The sequence below is a fragment of the Capra hircus genome, chromosome 24 (assembly GCF_001704415.2).
Source record: "Capra hircus breed San Clemente chromosome 24, ASM170441v1, whole genome shotgun sequence".
Taxonomy (NCBI): Eukaryota; Metazoa; Chordata; class Mammalia; order Artiodactyla; family Bovidae; genus Capra; species Capra hircus.
In genome coordinates this window covers 22,062,551-22,088,761 of record NC_030831.1, presented here as the reverse complement: position 1 = coordinate 22,088,761, position 26,211 = coordinate 22,062,551, and the positions used below count along the sequence as shown (strand labels likewise).

Sequence of the window (26,211 nt, the reverse complement as noted above, 5' to 3'; positions counted from 1 at the left end):
AGAGATGTAGGTTAGATCTTTGGGTCAGGAAGATCCTCTGGAGGAGGAAATAGCAACCCACTCCAGTATTCTTGCCTGGAGAATCTCATGGACAGAGGAGTTTAGGGTCACAAAGAGTCAGATATAACTGAAGCGACTGAGCATGCACGCATGCATATGTATATAAAACTCACTAGCCCTTAACTCAAGAGCAATGGCCATGTCTGCCCCTGATGAATGGCACATACCAGGCGCTCAGTAAATAAGCAGACCTCAGCAAGAAGGCCAGGGCTGAGGAGAGAACTGACATGGGAGGAGAATGAGTCACCATTCCCCAGATACTACTAAAGTGATCCAGGGCATAATCCAACATTTCACAACCTCACAACAGAACATTTCAGAGAACTGGATAATTTGGCATGTGCCTTCACCTGCCAAATACAAATGCACTTGCCTGGGCGGGGATCCTTGCCATTGGAGGCATCACCTCCTAGACCATCTTATAAGGAGCTCTCTCAGGATTTCTTCCCTAACCCCAGATTTACTGTGAGGGTGCCCATTCGACACTTCAACAAACATCCTTCTGTGGATCTACTCTTACAACAGTCCATTGCACTGGAAGGACAAGAATTCTGCTCTCAGAAAACCTTTAACTTCTGTGGAGTCTCACCCCCAAAGTGAGTTCCTAGCATTTCACAATTGTACAACTCTTACCCAAAGAGTTACACTCTGGTGTGAGTTCTCTGATGCTGCATGAGGCCTGATCTATGCCTAAAGTTCTTCCTACATTCACTGCACTCATAAGGCTTTTCCCCAGTGTGGATCCTCTGATGCTGGGTGAGGGCTGAGCTTTGATTGAAGGATTTTCCACATGCGTTACATTCATAAGGTTTCTCTCCAGTGTGAATTCGCTGATGTTCAATAAGGATAGAGCTTCTACCGAAAGCCTTACCACATTCAGTACATTCATAGCCTTTGTCTCCAGTGTGAATTTTCTTATGCTGAATAAGGGCTGAGCTCCGGCTGAAAGCTCTCCCACATTCACCACATCCATAAGGCTTCTCTCCAGTGTGAATTCTCCGATGCCGGATAAGCTCTGAGCTGCCCCTGAAGGCTTTTCCACATTCACAACATCCATAGGGTTTTTCACCACTATGAATTCTCCGATGTCTAACAAGGTCTGAGCTCAGACTAAAGGCTTTGCTACAATCTTGACATACATAAGGTCTCTCTCCAGTATGAATTCTCTGATGTCTAATCAGCTTTGAGCTCTGGCAAAAGGCTTTCCCGCAGTCCAAGCACTCATAGAGCTTACCCCCAGCAAGAATTCTCGGTTGTGTTATAGCATTTGAGTTCGGGCTGAGACTTCCTATACTGTCATTACATTCCAGGAAACTCTTTTCTGTGGAGATTTTCTTGGTGAAGCTTGCCAGGCTAAAATGTTTTTCCTGGGAAGGGAACTGACTCAGTTTGTTCCCAGAAGCACTTCCTTTCAGCTTCTCAAAATTGTCCAGACCTCCTAAAGCTTCTTCAAGTATCTGTCCTGAAAGAGTTTCCCCAGGGAGTCGTCTTGGAGGTATTGTGGTTGCTGATGCAACACATTCAATAATTTCTTGCTTTGCTGTCAATACTCTGTCAGCCACCAGCTTGCCATCTAAAAATGTGAATAGAAAATGCAAGTGTCATTTGCTCCCCATGCTGGAAGAAAAAACTTACTATAGTGAGAATAAAAAAGAAATCAAGTGAAATAGGTATTTACCTATTAGAAGGAAAACTCTTAAAAATTAGCTTCCAAACCTAGAATTAAGAGAAGTGACTTGGTTTCAGTTTTATTAAATAAAAAAGAAAATGGTAAAAAAAAAAAAAAAACCAGAGAAGTGACTTGGGGTAGTGAGAGGTCCCTGTCCCCAGAGAGTAATATAGACTAGAATGAGTCAGCCTGGGAAAGAAGAGATAGTGAACAGTGAAAGACATTAGCTAAAGGAGATGGTGGTAAACAGGAGTAGCAGTGAGAGAGCAGGATGCTGGGAGACAGTCCTGGGTTAGAGGAGAAGGTGTGTTTTTAGGTAATGAGGGAAAGGAAAAGAGAAGATAGGAACAACTAGGCTAAAGAAAGATGTCTGAATCTTGAATCTAGTCCTTCTAGAAAAACAGGAGAGGAGAAGATACAATTAGAAAACACTTCAAGGTTTAGAACTGAACAGAGGTAGGCGGTACAAGGGCTTCCCAGGTGGTTCTAGTGGTAAAGAACCCACGAGCCAATGCAGGAGACGTGTGTTCGATATCCGGGTTGGGAAGATCTCCTGGAGGAGGACATGGCAACCCACTCCAGTATTCATGCCTGAAGAATCCCATGGACTGAGGGCCACAGTCCATAGAGTCTCAAAGAGTCAGACACGACTGAATCAACTAAGCACGCACACACACAGGTGGTGCAAAGGTAACCAGCAGATTCTGGCAAGTTCTTAGTTGATCAAATAATTACAAACAAAGAGAATATGATATGCAGAGCATAATAAAAGGAATCTTGTGAATTCCTGACTCACTCAGGGTCTGGTGGGAGTCTTCCATGTTCACTTTTTTATTGATAAATGGTCAGAGAATGTTGGAAAGGAGAGGCAGATATGACTGCCTGGTGCCAAACCTTCAGCTCTCACACAACTTGCCCCTCTCGTTTCTAGATTTCTAGTAACTCAAAACAGAAGGCTACTAAATGATGGCTAAGGTAACTTGAATTATTCTGCATGGAGAAAATCTGAAAAACTGTTAAGTTACTTTCCACCTCCTCAAAGTCCTCTAAACTTATATGCATTCTACAGATCAGGAAATGACGTCTCAGAGAGGCTATATCATTGATATGTCTTGTTGCTGTTGTTTAGTTGCTAAGTTGTGTCTGACTCTTTGAGACCCCATGCACTGTAGCCTGCCAGGCTCCTCTGTCCATGGGATTATTGGAGTGGGTTGCTACTTCCTTCTCCAGAGGATCTTCCTAACTCAAGGATGGAACCCAGATCTCTTTCTTGGCAGGCAGGTTCTTTATCACTGACCACCAAGGAAGTTCACTGATGTAAGGTCACAGAATAAATAATTGGTAGAGTTAGGATTCAACCAAAGATGCTTCATATCAAGGTTTACAGTTTTCCCTCCATGTCATATGCCTTCCTTATTGGAAGGAAGCATAGTCCATTCTAAAGGAGACCAGCCCTGGGTGTTCTTTGGATGGAATGATGCTAAAGCTGAAACTCCAATACTTTGGCCACTTAATGTGAAGAGTTGACTCATTGGAAAAGACTCTGATGCTGGGAGGGATTGGGAGCAGGAGGAAGAGGGGACGACAGAGGATGAGATGGCTGGATGGCATCACCGACTCGATGGACGTGAGTTTGAGTGAACTCCAGGAGATGGTGATGGACAGGGAGGCCTGGCGTGCTGTGATTCACGTGGTCACAGAGTCAGACACGACTGAGCGACTGAACTGAACTGAACTCATGGCTATAATTGCATTGAGGGGAAAAAATTTTTTAACATTTTTGTTTTATTTTTTTAAAAAAGCATGTTTTTATAGGAAAATAAATACTTTTTCTGATATTCTTATAGTTTATGATACTTCAAACACAATGGTTACCTGACCAAAGCAGAGGGCTATCCAGCTCCTCTTTCCTTCACTCCTTACCAGAAATCACAGATGGACGACACTGCCTCTTAGATTAGGCTGGGACACTCAAATTCACACTGTTCTTGGATCTTAGACAGAAACTTAATCAAGCCTGTGCTTGTTTGAAAAGGGAAAAATTATAAATAAAAGCATAATATATAAAAAAAGGCTGAAGAATAATAAGCACCAACTTGGTTAAAGTCAGAGAAGTAACAACCAAATGAGAAATTTTCTGAAAGTAGTAAATAGATCAAATTATTAAAGAGTATAAAGTGGCAATAAAATTTTATAGGGACAAAATTAGGGCTGTGAACATTAGAACAGCTACATAATTTACAGGATTTAAAATATATCTTACTCCTTGGAAGGAAAGTTATGACCAACCCAGACAACATATTAAAAAGCAGAGACATTACTTTGCCAACAAAGATCCATCTAGTCAAGGCTATGGTTTTTCCAGTAGTCATGTATGGATGTGAGAGTTGGACTATAAAGAAAGCTAAGCGCTGAAGAATTGATGCTTTTGAACTGTGGTGTTGGAGAAGACTCTTGAGAGTCCCTTGGACTGCAAGTAGATCCAACCAGTCCATCCTAAAGGAAACCAGTCCTGAATATTCATTGGAAGGACTGATGTTGAAGCTGAAACTCCAATAGTTTGGCCACCTGATGCTAAGAGTTGACTCATTTGAAAAGACCCTGGTCCTGGGAAAGACTGAAGACAGAAGGAGAAGGTGACAGAGGATGAGATGGTTGGATGGCATCACTGACTCAATGGACATGAGTTTGAGTAAACGCCGGGAGTTGGTGATGGACAGGGAGGCCTGGCTTGCTGAAGTCCATGGGGTCGCAAAGAGTCGGACACAACTGAGTGACTGAACTGAACTGAACTGAAAATACCTCTTCAAATTCTGTAATTACATGAAGTCAAATCATGAGACCAGTAAAAAGTCCTGACCTTAGATGTATAGATCAGGAAAAATATCAAGACTTTTATTCTTTCAACTATATATGTTTATTATATAAAAATATTAGGATAAATAGTTAACTAGAATAATTTATGGAAATGAAAGATTGAAAGTAGGATAACAAATGACTACTTGAATATTTAGAAATATTTGTACAAAAATAAGCCAAATAATCTAATTAATATCTCCCAGGAATGAATGATAATTCACAATCAAGCCCAAAGACCAGAGGCTGGAGGGCAGAGCACAGATTATAGGAGGCACTCTGGAAGGGAAATAAGCCACAGGTTTTCCTATAGAAAAGCTCTTCTATATAACATCCCTTCACCCTACTTCCCTATCTTTTCAATACCCTGTATGGTCTAAAATCCTCTTACCTAGGGACTCAGCCTTAATTGCACAGGGTTCCTGTGGTCATGTATGGATGTGAGAATTGGACTGTGAAGAAGGCTGAGCGCCGAAGAATTGATGCTTTTGACCTGTGGTGTTGGAGAAGACTCTTGAGAGTCCCTTGGACTGCAAGGAGATCCAACCAGTCCATTCTAAAGGAGATCAGTCCTGGGTGTTCTTTGGAAAGAATGATGCTGAAGCTGAAACTCCAGTACTTTGGCCACCTCATGCAAAGAGTTGACTCATTGGAAAAGACTCTGATGCTGGGAGGGATTGGGTGGGGGGTGGGGGCGTGGAGGAGAAGAAGCGGACGACCAAGGATGAGATGGCTGGATGGCATCACGGACTTGATGGACATGAGTCTGAGTGAACACCAACTCTGGGAGATGGTGATGAACAGGGAGGCCTGGTGTGCTGCGATTCATGGGGTCGCAAAGAGTTGGACACTACCGAGTGACTGAACTGAACACTATAAAGATGATGCTCCATTGCCCACCAAATCACCTTCACCAGTATGGTGCCTCCTTCCCTCAGCTGCTGCAACTGTTGGCTCCTAATGACCTACAGCTGTCCCTTTCTCTGGAGACTTTCCCTGGCAGATGAAAGCCACCTGGCCTAGGAAATTACTCCACCCTCACCACCCTCTACCCCAACTCAAGAAGGGACAACTCAGCAGTACAATTATGCTCCGGGGGATCCCTCCAAAGCCCCACCACATGGATTAAGCCAAGGCTAGGTTTCTTGATCTTGCCCCTTCCTAACCCTACCTCCTTCCTAACCCTACCTCTCTCATTCCATCCAGAGTTCTCCTGAAGAGCATGTTCTCAGCAAACCACCTGCACTCAAATCTCCAACTCAGATTTTTCTTCTTGCAAGACATACTATTAGGCTAGTGAAGAAGCTACAGGAAAATTATATTATATATAATATAATGAGGGTGTAAGGTTGTAAAAATGACATGATGACTCTAACAATCCTGGCAGAGTGGATTTCTCCAATGTACCTCAGGACCTAGGTAAAAGATGTGAAATGATCCACATTAATCCTTCAGAAGTGGAGGTGAAACCCTCATGACTGAAAAAGAGATTAGCATAATGAGATTCATCGGGAATCCAGTAAAGGCCATTCAAGGCCATATACTTAGGGACCAGGCATAAACGGAGGATGAGGAAGGCTGGAAGATGGAATCATTGTGGCTATAAGTTGATTGAGTCAACAATGTAATACCACTGTGAAAGAGCAAACAATAAAAAGATGCGAACTGCAACACATAAGAGGGGTGTGAATCTACCTTATAAATTAATCAGATCTTCATTAGGGTATTTTTTTTTTTTTTTTTGTCCCTGTAGTTCAAATGAATGTGGAGAACCTGAAGCATGTCCAGGGGAATGACCAGAGAGATGGACCACAGAGTCAGAGGCAGTGAGACAGTTAAAACAAAGTTAAAGGGAGGTGTACTCACTGCCTTCAAGAATAGGTTGTGTTTTATGAGGACTCTGCTGAACAAATAAAATAAAATGGAATTAAAGTTGGAAGTAGTTTATATCGACCCAGAGAAGAAGTTTAAGATTGTTTTAGTTGGCTGGTCTGCCTGCCATAACACAATACCATACACTCGATGGCTTAAACAATAGAAATTTACTTTCTCACAATTCTGGAGGTTGGAAGTCCAAAATCAATGTGTTGACAGGTTTTTTTCCCCCCAGGTCTACCTCTCCATGGCTTGCAGTGGCTTTCTTTCCACTGTGTCCTTATATGGTTGTCCCTCAATTTGTGTTATGTCCCAATTACCTCTTCTTTTAAGGACATCATCATATTGGATTAGAGATCACCCTAACAATCCCATGTTAACTTATTTACTACTTTAAAGGCTCTATCTCAAACAGAGTCATATTCTGAGGTACTGGAGGCTAAGGTTTCAACACAGAAATTGGGGGCAGGGGAACATAATTCAGCCCACAACAAATATCAGAATGAAAAAACCAAGAAGGACTTTAAAAATTACACGACAGTCTCATTCCTCAAGACCTTAAAATAGAAATAATCTATTCTAACTGATTTAGATATTTACCTACTTTAAGGCAGAGGACTCGAGGAGATGATTATTAAAATCCACTTGAATGTAGTTCCTACTGGATGCAGAAGATGGTTCACTTGGCAAATGATGTGTCAGGGGAGCTGGAAGGGAGTTTCTCAGGAGGTTTCAATGTATACATGCATGAGTTCCTTTGGTGAACTGCCAAAATCTAAGAGCTAGCCCTTGACCTTGTGGCCTCATAAACCTAACCTTATCATCATACAATGAATAGATTTACCTCTTGGGGTCAACTCTCATTAGCCAAGCTCATGAAACTGAGCAGGAAAACCACAATAAGAATGAATGAGTAATGTAACTGTCACACAGACCAGACTAGACTAATGTACTTTTTTATTATAGCTAAGTTTCATGGGAACTTAATAAGATTGTTTGGTAAAGATGAAATCAGAAGGGTAGGTAGGTGTAACAAACTTATTTATGAAAACAAGTTAATAAGCCTGATGTATGTGCTGCCCATACGGACGACTTTGCCAATAACATAATCAAAGCCCCCTGGTCAGCTTCAAACCCACCTTTCGATGCCCTGCCTGTGACACTCTTCTCCCGGGCCGACTGACACGATGTGAGCTTTAACAGTAGAGGGGGCCAAACAGACATTGGAGGAGGAAGGGGCTTCCCTTCCTGGTTCTGGTGTGCTCTCTCTGTTTCCCTGCAATGTGCAGGGCACCATCCCTCAGGGTGGCTTTCCAGCAAGTTCCGTGTCATGGCACCTCCCCATGGGGGGCTCCTGGCACTCAAAAGGGTGGCTTCTCACTGAATTCTGCCCCCTAGAACACAACACTCTCCCCCAGCCCATGAATGGCTATCCTCAAACCCCAAAGAGCAGTGTCCCAGCAAGCCTGCCAGCAAGCACTTCTGGGAACATCTCAGCGGGCCACAGCTGTGCCCTCTTCAACAAGGTCTGGACCTCACCTCTGCCAGGGGAGGGAGAGGATGTGGCACCCTCTTGCAGACTGGTTCCTTTGTGGGGTGCTCTACCTCAATCCTGGAGACTCCCTGCATGTGTTATTTCTGTATACTTAATGGGGATTTAAAAAACTAATTAGTAATTAACCCCCTGTCATAGTTAATAATTCTTAATGCTAAACTTTCCCTGTTAAAGCTACCATGTAATTTCTCTTACTGATACATTATTCGTCTTCATCTTACGGATTGCCTTGACAGTAGGACCGTAATATTAAAAAACCAGAATACTAGTCTTTGAATATTATGGGTACTATTAGAGAATTCTATTAGAGACCTTAATTCTTTCTAGGTTTCTTTTTTAGTTTTTTTAAAAGTAATTTTAATTGTTTTTTATTATGCTGGGTCTTCGCTGTTGTATGTAGGCTTAGAGAAAGTTGCCGTGAGAAGGAGCGACTCTCTAGTCGCAACGCACAGGCTTCTTACTGGGGTGGGTCTCATGTGGTGGAGCATGGGATGCAGCAGTTGTGGCGGACGGGTTTAGTTGAGGCAGGTGGCATCTTCCCTGACCAAGGATGGAACCCGTGTCCTCAGCACTGGCAGACGAATTCTTCACCACTGGACCACCTGGGAAGTGCTGAGACCTTAATTTTTAACCCAGAATTAGAAACCATGTTGGAATTTCAGATTCTAGGCAGAGCCAAAGGAAGAGTATTTCTAGGTAAGGGGGCTTTTCCACAACATTTAATGACAGTCACAAGCAGCAGTCATTAAGAAAATGCACCATGCCACACATTTACACGTTCACCTCCATCCTCAACCCCACGTGGACTGTGGCCCCTCACCTCTCTCACAGAAAGCCTGGCACTCCTGAGTCTCATTCTTGCCTCGCTTTTCCAAGGGCTGGAGCTGGATACTCAGTGACTTCAGTGCTCCCACAGATGTCATTTCCTTCCAGGTCATTCCCTGGCCATGAGCTGTGTCCTAGGAGTAATCAAGTACCAACACTATGATTCTGAGGACATACAAGAGGAAAATCCCTAGAATAAAAGGGCAGACCAGCCAGAGTCAGAAACTCAAGCAAATGATTAGATAGAGAACAATAAAGCTAATAGCTCTAGTGACTTGATCCTAATAGACTAATAATAAGCCAAAAGACAAAAATCTTTATCATTCTCTGGTAGCCCAGTCAAGTCACTCAGAATGGCTTTCTCATTAACCTACAAACAGTTAAACAAGCCAACAAAACACCTCCTTACTTGTTGTCTTGGCTCATCGAGCTCCTTTTCCAGCTCCTCCAACATCTCCACAGCGTCCTCTCCGCTCTCTGGTCGGTTCTCTCGGAACAAGGCCTGCAGCTCCTCAGGCAGGATGGCCAGGAACTGCTCCAGCACCAGCAGCTCCAGGATCTGCTCCTTGCTGAGCACCTCGGGCCTCAGCCACTGACAGCAAAGCTCACGGAGCCGTCCCAGTGCCTCCCGGGCCCCGCGGAGTCAGAGTAGCCAAACTGCCTGAACTGCTGGCGGAAATCCTCCTGGCTACAGGCATTTCCCTGACAGTCAAAGTCCTGCCCCCAAACACAGTTTTCCTCTTCGACCTTCACCACGGTGAGTCTTTCCTGCCCTTTTGGAGCACAGTAGACCAAGGCTGTAGACTTCCCTGCCATTCTGGGCAGAGACAACCTGAAGAGGCTGCCTAGCCGAAGCGGTGGAAAGATGGAGGTCTGTGTCTAACAAGATTTCTTCTGAGTTCTGATGCTCCAGGGAGCTCCTGAGATGGACGATGCTAATGTCACACAGGGGGAAAAAATGTGTTTAGAATATAAATTCAGCTATTTGAAGACCAGGTGCCACAGAGCATAGCACTGTAAAGAAAACTGACGAGAAGGGAGCTTTCGTATAAATGATACATTCATAGATGATTCAGGATTTTTCTCAGGATGTGAAACAGAAAATGTTAAGTATCACTGAAATAAATTCAACTTTTGGTGACCATGTTAGAGACAACATTGCAGACAGTAAGTAGTGCTCATAGATCATGGAAAGCAGGAAAAACACTCTAGTGTGTTATTACTCCTCAGAATAACAAGCACCATTTTACTGAGCACCTACTAGATGCCAAGCACCTGCTAGATACTCAACATAATTTAACTTCCCTAAGAATTCTGCAAGGACAATCATAATTGTGCCCATTTTCCAAATGAGGCTGCTGAGAATCATAAAGGGACCCAAGACAAACAAACCAGTAAGCAGCACAACTGTGCTCAGCAACCAGAGTATTTGTTAGCTCTTTCTATTAAGCCATGGGGTCTCCCCAAAGAGGGGCTTCCTGAGTGACTCAGTGGTAAAGAATCTGCCTGCCAATGCAGAAGACTTGGGTTCAATCCTTGGGTTGGGAAAATCCTCTGGAGAAGAAAATAGCAACCCATTCCATTTATTCTTGCCTGGGAAATCCCACAGACAGAGGAGCCTGGCGGGTTGCAATCCATGGGGTCACAAAGAGTTGGATACGACTAAACAACAACAACTCCCCAAAGAAGAGGATCTGCACTTAATAAACCTACCTCGGGCCAGGCATTTTACAAATACAGTTTTATCGGAAAGTATAAATAACAGTAACAGGTATGCATTATCATCCCCACTTTACAGATGAGGAAACTGAGGTTCTCAAAAGCCAAGTAATTTGCCCAAGGTCCCAAACTGGTATACAGCAAAGTCAAGACATGAACCTAGGAATAGCCAACTCTGATGCACTGGCTTTTTAAAATTACAGAATGGGTTAATGCCCAGGACAATCTAGGTTGACACTAAATTAAGAATGAGGGTGAAACTGTTAAAGAAAGGTCATGGAGAATGGCCACGGTGATGTACATAAAAGGAAGGTTTATTCTTGACTTTAAATCACAAGGTTCTCAAACATGAACCCCCCTCCCACCTCCCTCCCCACAACATCTCTCTGGGTCATCCCCATGCACCAGCCCCAAGCATGCTGCACCCAACGTCAGACATGGACTGGCGATTCAATTCTTACATGACAGTATACATGTTAGAATTCCCATTCTCCCGGGGGTTCATGTTTGGGAACGCATGTAAGAATTAAAGATTTTAAAATTTAAAAAAAAAAAAAATCAAAGTAAAAACACCAAAATAAATAAATAAACTGAATGGACAGGGGAAAAAAAAAATCACAAGGTTCTGAGACAATACAAAGAAAAGAGGAATGGATTCCTTCATCCATTATCTCAACAATACTTGAGCTCTATGCTAGGCAGTGTACTGATCAGTATTCTCAGAGTACGAAGGTCTGTTTTCAAGGACTCCTAGTTTAGTACACTGAAACCATAATCACAGAAAACTAGTCAATCTAATCACACAGACCACAGCCTTGTCTAACTCAATGAAACTAAGCCATGCCATGTGGGGCCACCCAAGATGGGCGGGTCATGGTGGAGAAGTCTGACAGAATGTGGTCCACTGGAGAAAGGAATGGCAAACCACTTCAGTATTCTTGCCTCGAGAACCCCATGAACAGTATAAAAAGGCAAAATGATAGGATACTGAAAGAGGAACTCCGCAGGTCGGTAGGTGCCCAATATGCTACTGGAGATCAGTGGAGAAATAACTCCAGAAAGAATGAAGGGATGGAGCCAAAGCAAAAACAATACCCAGTTGTGGATGTGACTGGTGATAGAAGCAAGGTCTGATGCTATAAAGAGCAATATTGCATAGGAACCTGGAATGTCAGGTCCATGAATCAGGGTAAATTGGAAGTGGTCAAACAAGAGATGGCAAGAGTGAACATCGACATTCTATGAATCAGCAAACTAAAATGGACTGGAATGGGTGAATTTAACTCAGATGATCATTGTATCTACTACTGTGGGCAAGAATCCCTTAGAAGAAATGGAGTAGCCATCATGGTCAACAAAAGAGTCCAAAATGCAGTACTTGGATGCAATCTCAAAAATGACAGAATGATCTCTGTTTGTTCCCAAGGCAAACCATTCAGTATCACAGTAATCCAAGTCTATGTCCCAACCAGTAACACGGAAGAAGCTGAACGGTTCTATGAAGACCTACAAGACCTTTTACAACTAACACCCAAAAAAGATGTCCTTTTCATTACAGGGGACTGGAATGCAAAAGTAGGAAGTAAAGAAACACCTGGGGTGACAGGCAAATTTGGCCTTGGAATACGGGATGAAGCAGGGCAAAGGCTAATAAAGAGTTTTGCCAAGAGAACACACTGGTCATAGCAAACACCCTCTTCCAACAACACAAGAGAAGACTCTACACATGGACATCACCAAATGGTCAACACCAAAATCAGATTAATTATACTCTTTGCAGCCAAAAATGGAGAAACTCTATACAGTCAGCAAAAGCAAGACCAGGAGCTGACTATGGCTCAGATCATGAACTCCTTATTGCCAAATTCAAATTCAAATTGAAGAAAGTAGGGAAAACCACCAGACCATTCAGGTATGACCTAAATCAAATCCCTTATGATTATACAGTGGAAGTGAGAAATAGATTTAAGGGACTAGATCTGATAGATAGAATGCCTGATGAACTATGGACAGAGGTTTGTGACATTGTACAGGAGACAGAAATCAAGACCATCCTCATGGAAAAGAAATGCAAAAAAGCAAACTGGCTGTCTGGGGAGGCCTTACAAATAGCTGTGAAAAGAAGAGAAGCGAAAGCAAAGGAGAAAAGGAAAGATATAAGCATCTGAATGCAGAGTTCCAAAGAATAGCAAGGAGAGATCAGAAAGCCTTCCTCAGCGATAAATGCAAAGAAATAGAGGAAAACAACAGAATGGGAAAGACTAGAGATCTCTTCAAGAAAATCAGAGAACCAAGGGAACATTTCATGCAAAGATGGGCTCGATAAAGGACAGAAATGGTATGGACCTAACAGAAGCAGAAGATAATAAGAAGAGGTGGCAAGAATACACAGAAGAATTATACAAAAAAGATCTTCACGACCCAGATAATCATGATGGTGTGATCACTCACCTAGAGCCAGACATCCTGGAATGGGAAGTCAAGTGGGCCTTAGGAAGCATCACTATGAACAAAGCTAGTGGAGGTGATGGAATTCCAGTTGAGCTGTTTCAAATCCTGGAAGATGATGCTGTGAAAGTGCTACACTCAATATGCCAGCACATTTGGAAAACTCAGCAGTGGCCACAGGACTGGAAAAGGTCAGTTTTCATTCCAATCCCAAAGAAAGGCAATGCCAAAGAATGCTCAAACTACCACACAATTGCACTCATCTCACGCACTAGTAAATTAATGCTCAATATTCTCCAAGCCAGGCTTCAGCAATATGTGAACCGTGCACTTCCAGATGTTCAAGCTGGTTTTAGAAAAGGCAGAGGAACCAGAGATCAAATTGCCAATATCCGCTGGATCATGGAAAAAGCGAGAGAGTTCCAGAAAAACATCTATTTCTGCTTTATTGACTAGGCCAAAGCCTTTGACTTTGTGGATCACAATATACAGCCCCAACCATGAACAAAGATTAGATTAAAGATTTCCATAAAGGCCTTACAAATAGCATGGCTCTGCCCATCAGAGCAAAACCCAGATTTCCCCACAGCCAGTCCCTCCCATCAAGAAGCTTCCACAATCCTCTTATCCATATCCATCAGAGGGCATACAAAATGAAAACCACATCACAAAAAACTAACCAAACTGATCACATGGATCACAGCCTTGTCTGACTCAATGAAACTATGAGCCATGCCATGCAGGGCCACCCAAGATGGACGGGTCATGGAACAGAGTTCTGACAAAACATGGTCCACTGAAGAAGGGAATGGCAAACCACTTCAGTATTCTTGCCATGAGAACCCCATGAACAGAATGAAAGGCAAAAAGATTTGATACTGACAGATGACCTCCCTAGGTCAGTAGGTGTCCAATATGATACTGGAGAAAAGTGGAGAAATAGCTCCAGAAAGAATGAAGAGGCTGAGCCAAAGCAAAAACACCACCCAGTTGTGGATGTGACTGGTGATGGAAGTAAAGTCCGATGCTGTAAGAACAATATTCCATAGGAACCTCGAATGTTAGGTCCATGAACCAAGGTAAACTGGAAGCTGTCAAAGTGGAGACGGCAAGAGTGAATATCGCCATTTTAGGAATCAGTGAACTAAAAGGGACCAGAATGGGAGAATTTAATTCAGATGACCATTACATCTCCTACTGTGGGCAAGAATCCCTTAGAAGAAATGGAGTAGCCCTCCTAGTTAACAGGAATCCAAAATGCAGTACTTGAGTGCAATCTCAAAAATGACAGAATGATCTCTGCTCATTTCTAAGGTAAACCATTCAATATCACAGTTATCCAAGTCTATGACCCAGCCACTAATGCCAAAGAAGCTGAAGTTGAACGGTTCTATGAAGACCTACAAAACCTTCTAGAACTAACCAAACAAGAAAAAAAAAAAAATGTCCTTTTCATCATAGGGGACTGGAATACAAAATCAAGAGATACCTGGAGTAACAGGCAAGTTTTGCCTTGGAGTACAAAATGAAGCAGGGCAAAGGCTAACAGAGTTTTGCCAAGAGAACACACTGGTCTTAGCAAACACCCTCTTCCAACAACACAAGAAATGATTCTACACATGGACATCACCAGATGGTCAATACTGAAATCAGATTGATTATATTCTTCACAGCCAAAGATGGCTCTATACAGTCAGCAGAAACAAGACCAGGAGCTGACTGTGGCTCACATGATGAACTCCTTATTGCCAAATTCAGACTTAAATTGAAAAAAGTAGGGAAAACCACTAGACCATTCAGGTATGACCTAAATCAAATCCTTTGCAATTATACAGTGGAAGTGACAAATAGATTCAAGGATTAGATCTGATAGAGTGCCTGAAGAACTATGGACAGAGGTTTGTGACACTGTACAGGAGACAGTGATCAAGAAAAACAAAATGCAAAAAGGCAAAATGGTTGCTTGAAGAGGCCTTATAAATAGCTTAGAAAAGAAGAGAAGCAAAAAGCAAAGAAGAAAACGAAAGATATGCCCATCTGAATGCAGAGTTCCAAAGAATAACAAGGAGAGATAAGATAGCCTTCCTAATAACCAATATAAAGAAATAGAGGAAAACAATAGAATGGGAAAGACTAGAAACGTCAAGAAAATTAGAGATACCAAGGGAACATTTCATGCAAAGATGGGCACAATAAAGGACAGAAATGTTATGGACCTAACAGAAGCAGAAGATATTAAGAAGAGGTGGCAAGAATACACAGAAGAACTATACGAGAAAGATCTTAATGACCCAGATAACCATGATGATGTGATCACTCACCTAGAGTCAGAGATATCCTGGAATGCAAAGTTGGAATGCAAAGAAGGAATTCCAGCTGAGCTCTTTCAAATCCTAAAAGATGATGCTTTGAAAGTGCTGCACTCAATATGCCAGCAAATTTGGAAAACTCAGCAGTGGCCACAGGACTGGAAAGGTCAGTTTTCATTCAAATCCCAAAGAATGTTCAAACTAACGCACAATTGCGCTCATCTTACATGCTAGCAAAGTAATGCTCAAAATTCTCGAGGCTAGGCTTCCACAGTATGTGAACCAAGAAATTCCAGATGTTCAAGCTGGATTTAGAAAAGGCAGAGGAAGCAGAGATCAAATTGCCAACATCAGCTGGATCACAGAAAAAGCAAGAGAATTCCAGAAAAACATCTATTCCTGCTTCTTTGACTATGCCAAAGCTTTTGACTATGTGGATCACAACAAACAGCGGAAAATTCTTAAAGAGATGGGAATACCAGACCATTTGACCTACCTCCAGAGAAATCTGTCTGCAGGTCAAGAAGCAACAGGTAGAATTGGACATGAAACAACAGACTGGTTCTGAATTAGAAAAGGAGTACATCAAGGCCATATACTGTCACTCTGCTTATTTAACTTATATGCAGAGTACATCATGAGAAATGCTGGGCTGGAAGAAGTACAAGCTGGAATCAAGACTGCTGGGAGAAATATCAATAACCTCAGATAGGCAGATGACAACACCCTTATGGCAGAACGTGAAGAGGAACTAAAACGCCTCTTGATGAAAGTGAAAGAGGAGAGTGAAAAAGTTGGCTTAAAGCTCAACATTCAGAAAACAAAGATCATGGCATCTGGTCCCATCACTTCATGGGAAATAGATGGGGAAACAGTGGATACAGTGTCAGACTTTATTTGGGGGGCTCCAAAATCACTGCAGATGGTGACTGCAGCCATGAAATTAAAAGATGCTTACTCCTTGGAAGGAAAGATATGACCAACGTAGACAGCATATTGAAAAGCAGAGACATTACTTTGCCAACAAAGGTCCATAGTCAAGGCTATGGTTTTTCCAGTGGTCATGTATGGATGTGAGAGTTGGACTGTGAAGAAAGCTGAGTGCCTAAGAATTGATGCTTTAGAACTGTGGTGTTGGAGAAGACTCTTGAGAGTCTCTTGGACTGCAAAGAGATCCAACCAGTCCATCCTCAAGGAGATCAGTCCTGGGTGTGCACTGGAAGGACTGATGCTAAAGCTGAAACTCCAATACTTTGGCCACTTGATTCAAAGAACTGATTCATTTGAAAAGACCCTGATGCTGGGAAAGATTGAAGGCAGGAGAAGAGAATAACAGAGGATGAGATGTTTGCATGGCATCACCAAGTCAACGGACATGAGTTTGAGCAAGCTCTGGGAGTTGGTGATGGACAGGAAGCTTGGTGTGTTGCAGTCCGTGGGGGTGCAAAGAGTCGGACATGACTGAGGGACTGAACTGAACTGACACTTCAGTGGGTTATTTGAGTAATACCCATGCATGTGTGCTCAGTTGCTTCAGCCATGTCCAACTCCTTGCGACCCCGTGGACTGTATCCTGCTAGCCTCCTTTGCTATGCCCTCCTTTAGGGGATCTTCCAGATCCAGGGATTGAAGTGGCATCTCCTGCATTTCCTTTACTGCAAGTGGATTCTTTACTGCTGAGCCACCGAGGAAGCTCAAGCAATACCTATCATCCTCCACAATGAGATTATAAGCCACATCAAGATTTTTGCTCCCCATGGCATCACGGACTCGATGGACGTGAGTCTGAGTGAACTTCGGGAGATGGTGATGGACAGGGAGGCCTGGCGTGCTGCGATTCATGGGGTCACAAAGAGTCGGACACGACTGAGCGACTGAACTGAACTGAACTGTGTCTCCATCACCCAGTCCAATGTGTGGTACATAGTAGGCATTACATATATAAAAGAAAGAGTGTCATACAGTTAAGAAAGGAGAGTTTAAAACAGGCAGTGGTCAACATTGTTAAATGCCTAACTAGATCTGAAAAAGTCCCCATTTTTCATACTGCAAGGAGATAACTTAGCTCACAGGAAAAGCACCAGCTTTGGAATCAGGTGACCCCACAATGTGGAATCATAATGCAGCCTCTTACAAGCTATGACATTAGTCGCCAACTAAACCTTTCTGAGATTCCATTTCTTCTCCATTAAAAATGGAGTCAACAGTGCTTTCATCAGAGTTATTACAGGAATTGGAATAACATAAACATTTAGTTTTGCTTGGTATATTAAGCATTTTTTAAATTCTGATGCTTTGACACCTAGGGCCTTGTCAACACTGGAGGGACTGCCCTTTCCAGGGCTAGCAGATTTCAAGAGATAGCAAACTTGCCTGCAGGTATGCCTTTTACATACCAAGCAACCAATCCAGAGCCCCACACACCCACCACCTCCTCCAGGGAGCTTTCTCATCCAGGACCACCATTCCCCTGCCCTAATCACCCCAGGACCAGGTATCAGACAATCAGGGACAACCCCTATGCCTCAGAGCCCTGTCCCTACTTTGAAATTATTCAAAGTAGCCAATCCTAAACCTGATGACCTTGCCCTGTTTCTTGCCACACAAGACACAATAAAGGCTCCTGCCCACTTTCTGCTCATATCACCTCCTAACTGACCCTGGTGCTTCCCCAAGTGGCTCTGTGGGCCAGGCATGCCCCTGTTCTTTTGGGACCTGTAACAAACCACCTTTTCTCACCAATCATCTCCTGATCTGTTGACCGCCCCATAACTAAATAATAATAAAAGTTGCATTTTAAAACACTTGGCCCAGAGGAGATTCTCAACACATCGTGCATACAGCACTCAACATAGTGGATAAGGGAAACGCAAATTTCACATCAGAAGGCATGGGTTACAGAATAGGCTTCATTGGGGAAACTTGCCGAGTTGTGAGTAAAAAGAGCACATGTCCCCTGATTCTCCAATTATCCCATAGAAAGGAATTCTGGTGTTTTTTTTCCCCCTCTCCTTTTGTTTTGGGCTTTTGTTCTTTGTGTTTTTTCGGCTGTGTGCAGCATGCAGGGTTTTAGTTCCCTGACCAGGGATGCAATATGCCCCTTGCACTGAACCACCAGGGAATTTACGGAAGGTAATTCAAGGGAGTGCTCTGGGCAGAGGAACCAGAGATCAAATTGCCAACATCCGCTGGATCATGGAAAAAGCAAGAGAGTTCCAGAAAAACATCTATTTCTGCTTTATCGACTATGCCAAAGCCTTTGACTGTGTGGATCACAATAAACTGTGGAAAATTCTGAAAGAGATGGGAATACCAGACCACCTAAACTGCCTCTTGAGAAATCTGTATGCAGGTCAGGAAGCAACAGTTAGAACTGGACATGGAACAGACTGGTTCCAAATAGGAAAAGGAGTACATCAAGGCTGTATATTGTCACCCTGCTTATTTAACTTATATGCAGAGTACATCATGAGAAACGCTGGACTGGAAGAAACACAAGCTGGAATCCAGATTGCCAGGAGAAATATCAATCACCTCAGATATGCAGATGACACCACCCTTATGGCAGAAAGTGAAGAGGCGCTAAAAAGCCTCTTGATGAAAGTGAAAGAGGAGAGTGAAAAAGTTGGCTTAAAGCTCAACATTCAGAAAACGAAGATCATGGCGTCTGGTCCCATCACTTCATGGGAAATAGATAGGGAAACATTAGTAACAGTGTCAGACTTTATTTTTGGGGGCTCCAAAATCACTGCAGATGGTGACTGCAGCCATGAAATTAAAAGATGCTTACTCCTTGGAAGGAAAGTTATGACCAACCTAGATAGCATATTCAAAAGCAGAGACATTACTTTGCCGACTAAGCTCCACCTAGCCAAGGCTATGGTTTTTCCTGTGGTCATGTATGGATGTGACAGTTGGACTGTGAAGAAGGCTGAGTGCCGAAGAATTGATGCGTCTGAACTCTGGTGTTGGAGAAGACTCTTCAGGGTCCCTTGGACTGCAAGGAGATCCAACCAGTCCTTTCTGAAGGAGATCAACCCTGGGATTTCTTTGGAAGGAATGATGCTAAAGCTGAAGCTCCAGTACTTTGGCCACCTCATGCGAAGAGTTGACTCATTGGAAAAGACTCTGATGCTGGGAGAGATTGGGGGCAGGAAGAGAAGGGGATGACCCAGGATGAGATGGCTGGATGGCATCATGGACTCAATGGACATGAGTCTGAGTGAACTCCGGGAGTTGGTGATGGACAGGGAGGCCTGGCGTGCTGCGATTCATGGGGTCGCAAAGAGTCGGACACGACTGAGCGACTGAACTGAACTGAAATATGAGAAAGTGGCCTTGTCAGCAAGGGGCATAAAAGTCGATTGCTTTGGACCAGAAGTGTGAATTTAAGTGTCAGCTGTTTTTGGAGTTGTCTAAGGGACCCAACTGCAGGCCGGAAGCACCTCTGGGAGATGAAATCCTGGTCTCAAGTAGCTCTTAGTCCAAGAAACCCAAGGAAGTCCAGGGCACTTTTGGACATTCCTGCTTGCTGCAGTGTAAAGTATCTACCTTGTCTGCTTAAACTGTAACAGAAAACACTAATTGAGCTTTCACTGTAGTGTCAAGCATCAGCTACCTGTTCTAAGTGTCTTCATTCATCTTTATAGCACTCTATATTCTAGTTTTACAAAAGAAAAACAGAGAAGTTTTGTACTTTGTCTCAGTCTCAAGGCTAGTAAGTAGTCTGGATTTTGAAACCAAACGGTCTGACTCGAGTCCATACTCATAGACCGGTACCCTGCTGAACTGCCCTTTCACATCTGCCTTCTCCACTAAACCAACTGCACTTTTGAGGACAGCCTGTGTTTTCATACATTTTTCTAACAACATTTATTGAGTTCCTACTTTGCGCGGGCACTGGGCTAGGCACTGAAAGAGGTATAAACAAGACAATGTCCTTGCATTGTGGTTGTTGAGTTGCTAAGTCGTGGCAGACTTTTGCAACTCCTGTGACCACTCCCCCGCCCCCACCCATCCCATGGACTGTAGCCCGCCAGGCTCCTCTATCCATGGGATTTCCTTCTCCAGGGGATCTTCCCAACCCAGGGATGGAACCAGCGTCTCTTGCACCTCATGCATTGGCAGATGGAGTCCTTACCACTGCTCCACATGGGAAGCCCTTACCACTGAGCCACCCGGGACTGAAATACAGTAGGGAGAGGCAGATGTTAAAAAAAAAAAGAGCACGGAATTACCTGATTTAATCGTGAAAGAACTACAAGGGGGAGAGTAGAAGTGCTCTGAGAGTGGCTTGTTTAAAAAAAAAAAAAAAATCTAACCTATAAATCTAACCTAGACTGGGGAAGTCAAGAAGGATGGCTGAGATAGGACACAAGAACGAACTCCGGGCGAGTGAAATGGAGGGAAGGATTCCATCTGTGCCCCTGTGACTCCTCCGTCAGCGGCCAGGCACACAGGAAGCGCTCGGTTAGTGCTCGGGGAGTCCAGGGATGCAAAGGCGGGTGGATGAACCGCAAGCGGACAAACCCATGAAAGAATGGACCGACCGACGGATGCGCCGACGGACGGAAGGGCGGGCGGCCAGACGGTACCGTTGAGGGGCGGCCACTTGGTAGAACCGCATGCTCTGCCTGGGGCCTAGGCAGGCCGAGGCCGCATAGGGCGGTTTAGGAAGCACCCGGGGCCGGGGGGCCGCACCGCCTCACTCACCCTTCGCTCCGCGGGCGGCAGAGACTGACCCCAGGCGAAGGGCAGAATGACCTCGGGCGGCGCGCGCCGGAAGTAGGGGGCGGCACACCCCTCTAGGCCGCCCGGAGGACTGCAGCTCTGTGGCGGGCGCACGGCGGGGTTCAGAGAACCATTAAGGGGACGGGAGAGAAGGAGGGGTCTCTGGGTGGGACCTGGTGGGGACAGCCCCAGATCGAAAACGGTTGACTGGAGACTGAAAGAGGAAAATAGAGATAGAAATAGCGATAGAGCTTAGTGTAGCATCAAGGAGATAAAAATAGAACGGACCATCTGTAAATCTGGGGCAGAGGACCAGATCACATTCGCACACCGCGAACACGCTGTCTGCAAGGACAGTTCTCGAAGCTACAGGGCGGAGAGTAGGGGAAGGGGTCTTACCCCAGCGTGGCGAGAGTGTAAAGTGCAGAACCACCCCACTGTCGACTGCAAGGGCTTGGGGATCCGGGACTCAGCAGTAGAAGGTCACTAATTTTCTCAAAGACTGCGGTACTAAAGCTGAGCCTTGCCGCAGACGGAGTAAAATGGAGATTTAAGAATTCAGTGTTTCCTACCACGTAGGGAGCTTCAGAAGCTAGAGCACAGCAGTGGGGAGCTCAGGGCCCGCTGGGGAATTAGCCCAGCATCTTGGTTGGCTGGATCCTAGGCTAAGGGATGGGTTGGGATCGGGTTTGGAGAGTTTCAAATGCCCTGCTAAGGAATCAGGAATGCATTTAGTTAGCGGTGCAAGCCATTTATGTGTGACATGGCCAGAATTGTAATTCTGGGAAGTATCTGACAGTGCTTTGTTGACGGGATTAAAGGACAAAAGAGATGAAAGAGGACAGGCGGTTAAAAATGTAAACTTAGCAAGATTTGTGAGTATCTGAAAATATGACTAAAGATAGGGAAGAGACATTACCAAGGGAGATCTTGTGGGAAAAGAAACAAGGAATTATAAAATACTAGTATCAGGGAATGAAGGGGTAGAGCTGGTAGAGAAGAGGAGCTTCTCAGGGAAGCTGGGCCCAGCTAGTTCAAACATCATGAAAGCCAGGAGAGCTCTCAGGAGAGGGAACAAGGGACCAGGAGATGCTACAGAGAGCTGGAGAAGATGCTAAGATGATGCTAGAATTAAGGCAAAGGACAGAAGAAGGGCCAAAGAGATGTTACCTATGGAATGTCCTTGCCTGGGGTTAAGAAGTATATGGTAAGGCCCTGAGAACAGATAATAATTCCTTTCGAGAAATGTGATAATGCAGGAAGGAAATAGGAAACTCGTTGGTTGAGGCAACAGGATTTTAAGGAGTTTGTTTTCTAAGGAGATTAGAGACCTAATTATATTTGTAGAATAAAGAGTGAGTGGGGAGAAAAATTGAAGATAGAAGAATAGAGGAATAGTTGATGGGGAGAGAATAAGACTGGATAGGTCTCAGGAAGTAAGATGAAACACTATAATAAAAGATGGTACGTTTAGTCTATGTTGTCATGCTCTGAATGTAGACCAACCAAGTAGTAGCAGTAGGTGATGCTCATTTTAGAAGTAAATAAGTGCACTGTTTACTGAATTGTCACAAACTGAACACACTTGTGTTACTAGCACTCAGATGAAGAAACAATATTATCCATCCTCAGAAGTGCCTACTGCAGTCTCATCAAGCCACTACCCTCTTCTGGCCCTAAAAGATAGAAACTACCCTAGAGGAGGGCATGGCAACACACTCCAGTATTCTTGCCTGGAGAATCCCCATGGACAGAGGAGCCTGGCAGGCTACAGTCCATGGGGTTGCAAAGAGTTGGACACGACTGAGCAACAGCATAGCATACATACACTAAACCCTTAACATGATAGGTTAGTCTTGCCTATTTTTGTACTTTATGTAAATGGAACTCGATATGCACTCTCTTAATTCAGCCTTCATTCAACACTGTGTGTGAAATTCATATTGCTTTCTGTAGATGTACACTGTACATTCTCATTTCTAGTAAGAATATGTTGTGTGATTATGCCAATACTCAGACATTCTATTATTGGTGAACATTATTGAGAGTGAAGTATTTAACTCTCTAAATACATTATTTTTGGATGTTAAGCTAACCTTGTATTGCTAAGATAAATTCCACTTGATCATGATATATAATTTTTAATATATTGATGGATTTAATTTACTCATATTTGATTGAGAATAAGATATTCATCTGTAGTTTTCTTTTCCTCTGATATCTTTGTCACACTTTGGTATCAGAGTAATTAATGGCCCCTTTTATTTTCTGGGAGAGATTGTGAAGGATTAATATTTACTTCCCTGATAGCTCAGTTGGTAAAGAATCCACCTGCAATGCAGGAGACCCCAGTTCAATTCCTGGGTCGGGAAGATCCTCTGGACAAGGGATAGGCTACCGACTCTGGCATTCTTGGGTTTCCTTTATGGCTCAGCTGGTAAAGAATCCACCTGCAATGCAGGAGACCCTGGTTCGATCCCTGGGTTGGGAATATCCCCTGGAGAAGGGAAAGACTACCCACTCCAGTATTCTGGCCTGGAGAATTCGGTGGACTGTATAGTCCATGGGGTCCCAAAAACTCGGATGCGACTTTCAGTATTCTTAAACTGTTTGATAGATTTCACTTGTGAAACTATCTAGACCTGTGCTTTTCCTTGTTAGAAAAATTTTTATTATGAACTCAGTTTCTTTACTTTTCATATATTTATTGTTTTTATTTCTTTTTCAGTTTTAGTAATTTATATAATTCTAAGTAGTTTGTCCATTTCACTTATGTTGTATAATGTGTTTGCATAAAGTTGTTTATAATAATCCCTGGTTTGGTTTTGTTGCTAAGTCGTGTCTGACTCTTGCAACACCATGGACTGTAGCCCACCAGGCTCCTCTGTCCATGGGATTTTCCACGCAAGAATACTGGAGTAGATTGCCATTTCCTTCTCCAGCGGATCTTCCCAACCCAGGAATCAAACCCAGGTCTCCTGCATTGCAGGCAGATTCTTTACCGACTGAACTATAAGAGAAATTTTTATAGGGTTAGTAGTGATGTCCCCTCTTCCTGGCTTTTATTAATCTCTCTTTTTTCTTTAGTTGATCTAGTAAAGGCCAGCTATATACTAACAAAAATACCAATTTTTGTTGGTATTTTCAAAGAACAAAATTTTGGTATTTTGGGTGGGGGGCCGGGTAGCAACCTGCGCCGGGTCTTAGTTGTGGCACACAAGCTCTTTGAGTACTGACTCCTTTATGATTTATCTCTTTCCTCTGAGATTTTTACTGTAATCAGCAAGGGAAAATTATCCGTCTATACTTTACACCTTTTGCTTGATAATATCCTCAGTTAACTACCCAAGCTCATCACTTACAAGTTTTATTTTCTGTCCAACAGTAGAATATGATTCAGTCAAGTTCATGCTACTTTATAAAAAGTATCACCTTTTTCTCCAGCTTCCAATAATGTTTTCTTCATTTCTGAGATGTCACCAGAAGTTTTTGTTTGTTTGTTTTGTTTTTTTTTTTTTTTTTGCCACACCACATGGCTTGTGAGATCTTAGTTCCCAGACCAGGGATTGAACCCCAGGCCCCAGCTGTGAAAGTGCCAAGTCCTAACGGATGGACCACCAGAGAATTTGCCCACACCAGAAGTATTTTTAATGTTCGTTATTTCTAGCAAAATTCTGTTCATGACAATATATGTATTCTCTAAGATGACAGAGGATTCTGCTTCTGAGCTTTTCGTTTCCTCTGAGCACTTGCCAGAGTCATTGTTAATGTCCATATTTCTACCAACAATCTCTATAGGGAGAGAACGCCAAGGACTGGGACTTGCCTGGCCGTCTCCTGGCTGACTCTGCACTTACTGCAGGGGGCATGGCTTCCATTCCTGATCAGGGGACTAAAGTCCTGAATGGTGCATGGCACGGCCAAGGAATGCCAGCAACCACCTGAAGTTAGGAGACGGGGGTGGAACCAGTCCTTCCCTAGAGCCTTCAGAGGATCATGGCCCTTGCTAACACCTTTGATTTTGAGTTTTAAGCTCCAGACTGTGACAGAGTAAATTTTTGTGGGGTTAAGCCACTCAGTTTGTGGTACTAGAAATGGTGTGCTGAACAAACACCTAAAAATGTAGATGTGGCTTTCAAACTGGGAAATAACCAGAAGCTGGAGTCCTGAGATTGATGATACCAAGTCTAGAATGCCTTGAAGAGATTGTGTCCATACAAAGACCTGTATGCAAATGTTCATGGCACCTTTATTCCTAATGGTGAAAAAAACTATAGATAACCCAAATGCCTATCAACTGGTGAATGGATAAACAAACTGCGGTGTGTACATCCAATGGAATATCATTCAGCAACGAAAAGGAGGAGTGGGCTGCTGATACAGCAATATAGCTAAATCTCAAAATAATAATGCTTACTGAAAGAAGTTTGAGTGCAAAAAGGAGTGCATTTTGTTTGAGTCCACGTAGATAACTCTAGAAAATGCTAACTATAATAACAGAAAGCAGAATAGTGGTTGGGGGCTGTGGCAGCAAAGGGAGAGATTACCAAGGGAAGGAGGAAACTTTTGGGAATATGTTCATAATTTTCATTATGGTGATGGTTGTATACGTAGGACAAAACTCACCAAATTGTATACTTTAAATATTTGCTGATTATTGCATGCCTGTTATACCTCACTGTGTGTGTGTGTTTTTTTTTTTTAAAGCATCTGCACTCCCTACTTGGAAGTGCTGGACCCAAACAAGGAGTCCTTACATTTGGAAGTGCTGGACCCAAACAAGGAGTCCTTACATTTGGAAGTGCTGGACCCAAACAAGGAGTCCTTACATTTGGAAGTGCTGGACCCAAACAAGGAGTCCTTACATTTGTCCTTACATAATGTTCCTTACATTTCATCAGGGTCTCATTTACATCACTGCTGCTGCTGCTAAGTCACTGCAGTCCCATAGACGGCCTCCTACCAGGCTCCTCTGTCCCTGGGATTCTCCAGGCAAGAACACTGCAGTGGGTTGCCATCATTCACATCCCTAAGATTTCATAAATTGGAACAGGTTCTAGGGGTGAAAGACAAAGTCGCCAACCACCATTTTCCCAAACCTATACCTTTTCTTCCGACATCTTAACTCAAGTATCTCACCGGTCTCAATACTTCTACTATTTCCT

General features: G+C 43.4%; 2 protein-coding genes across 3 annotated transcripts in view; one reads left to right on the top strand and one right to left on the bottom strand.

Moving 5' to 3' along the window:
• LOC102175174 (zinc finger protein 397) overlaps positions 1–26,211 on the top strand; it is a 50,506-nt gene that overhangs the window by 11,984 nt on the left and 12,311 nt on the right. Inside the window, exon 1 of one of the 2 annotated variants that reach the window (XM_018039388.1) lies at positions 20,558–20,785. The exons of the other annotated variant lie outside the window; for it this stretch is intronic. The gene's annotated coding sequence lies outside the window, so the exon portion shown is untranslated. Of the gene's footprint in view, positions 1–20,557; positions 20,786–26,211 lie in introns of those variants that run through there. 2 annotated transcript variants of the gene reach the window in all.
• Positions 8,413–21,129, bottom strand: LOC102174890 (zinc finger and SCAN domain-containing protein 30). Its single transcript, XM_013974243.2, is given in 5 exon segments — positions 8,413–8,634; positions 8,836–8,974; positions 9,250–9,470; positions 9,473–9,775; positions 21,029–21,129. Coding segments are annotated over 4 exon segments (576 nt in total). The 5' UTR covers positions 9,657–9,775; positions 21,029–21,129; the 3' UTR covers positions 8,413–8,602.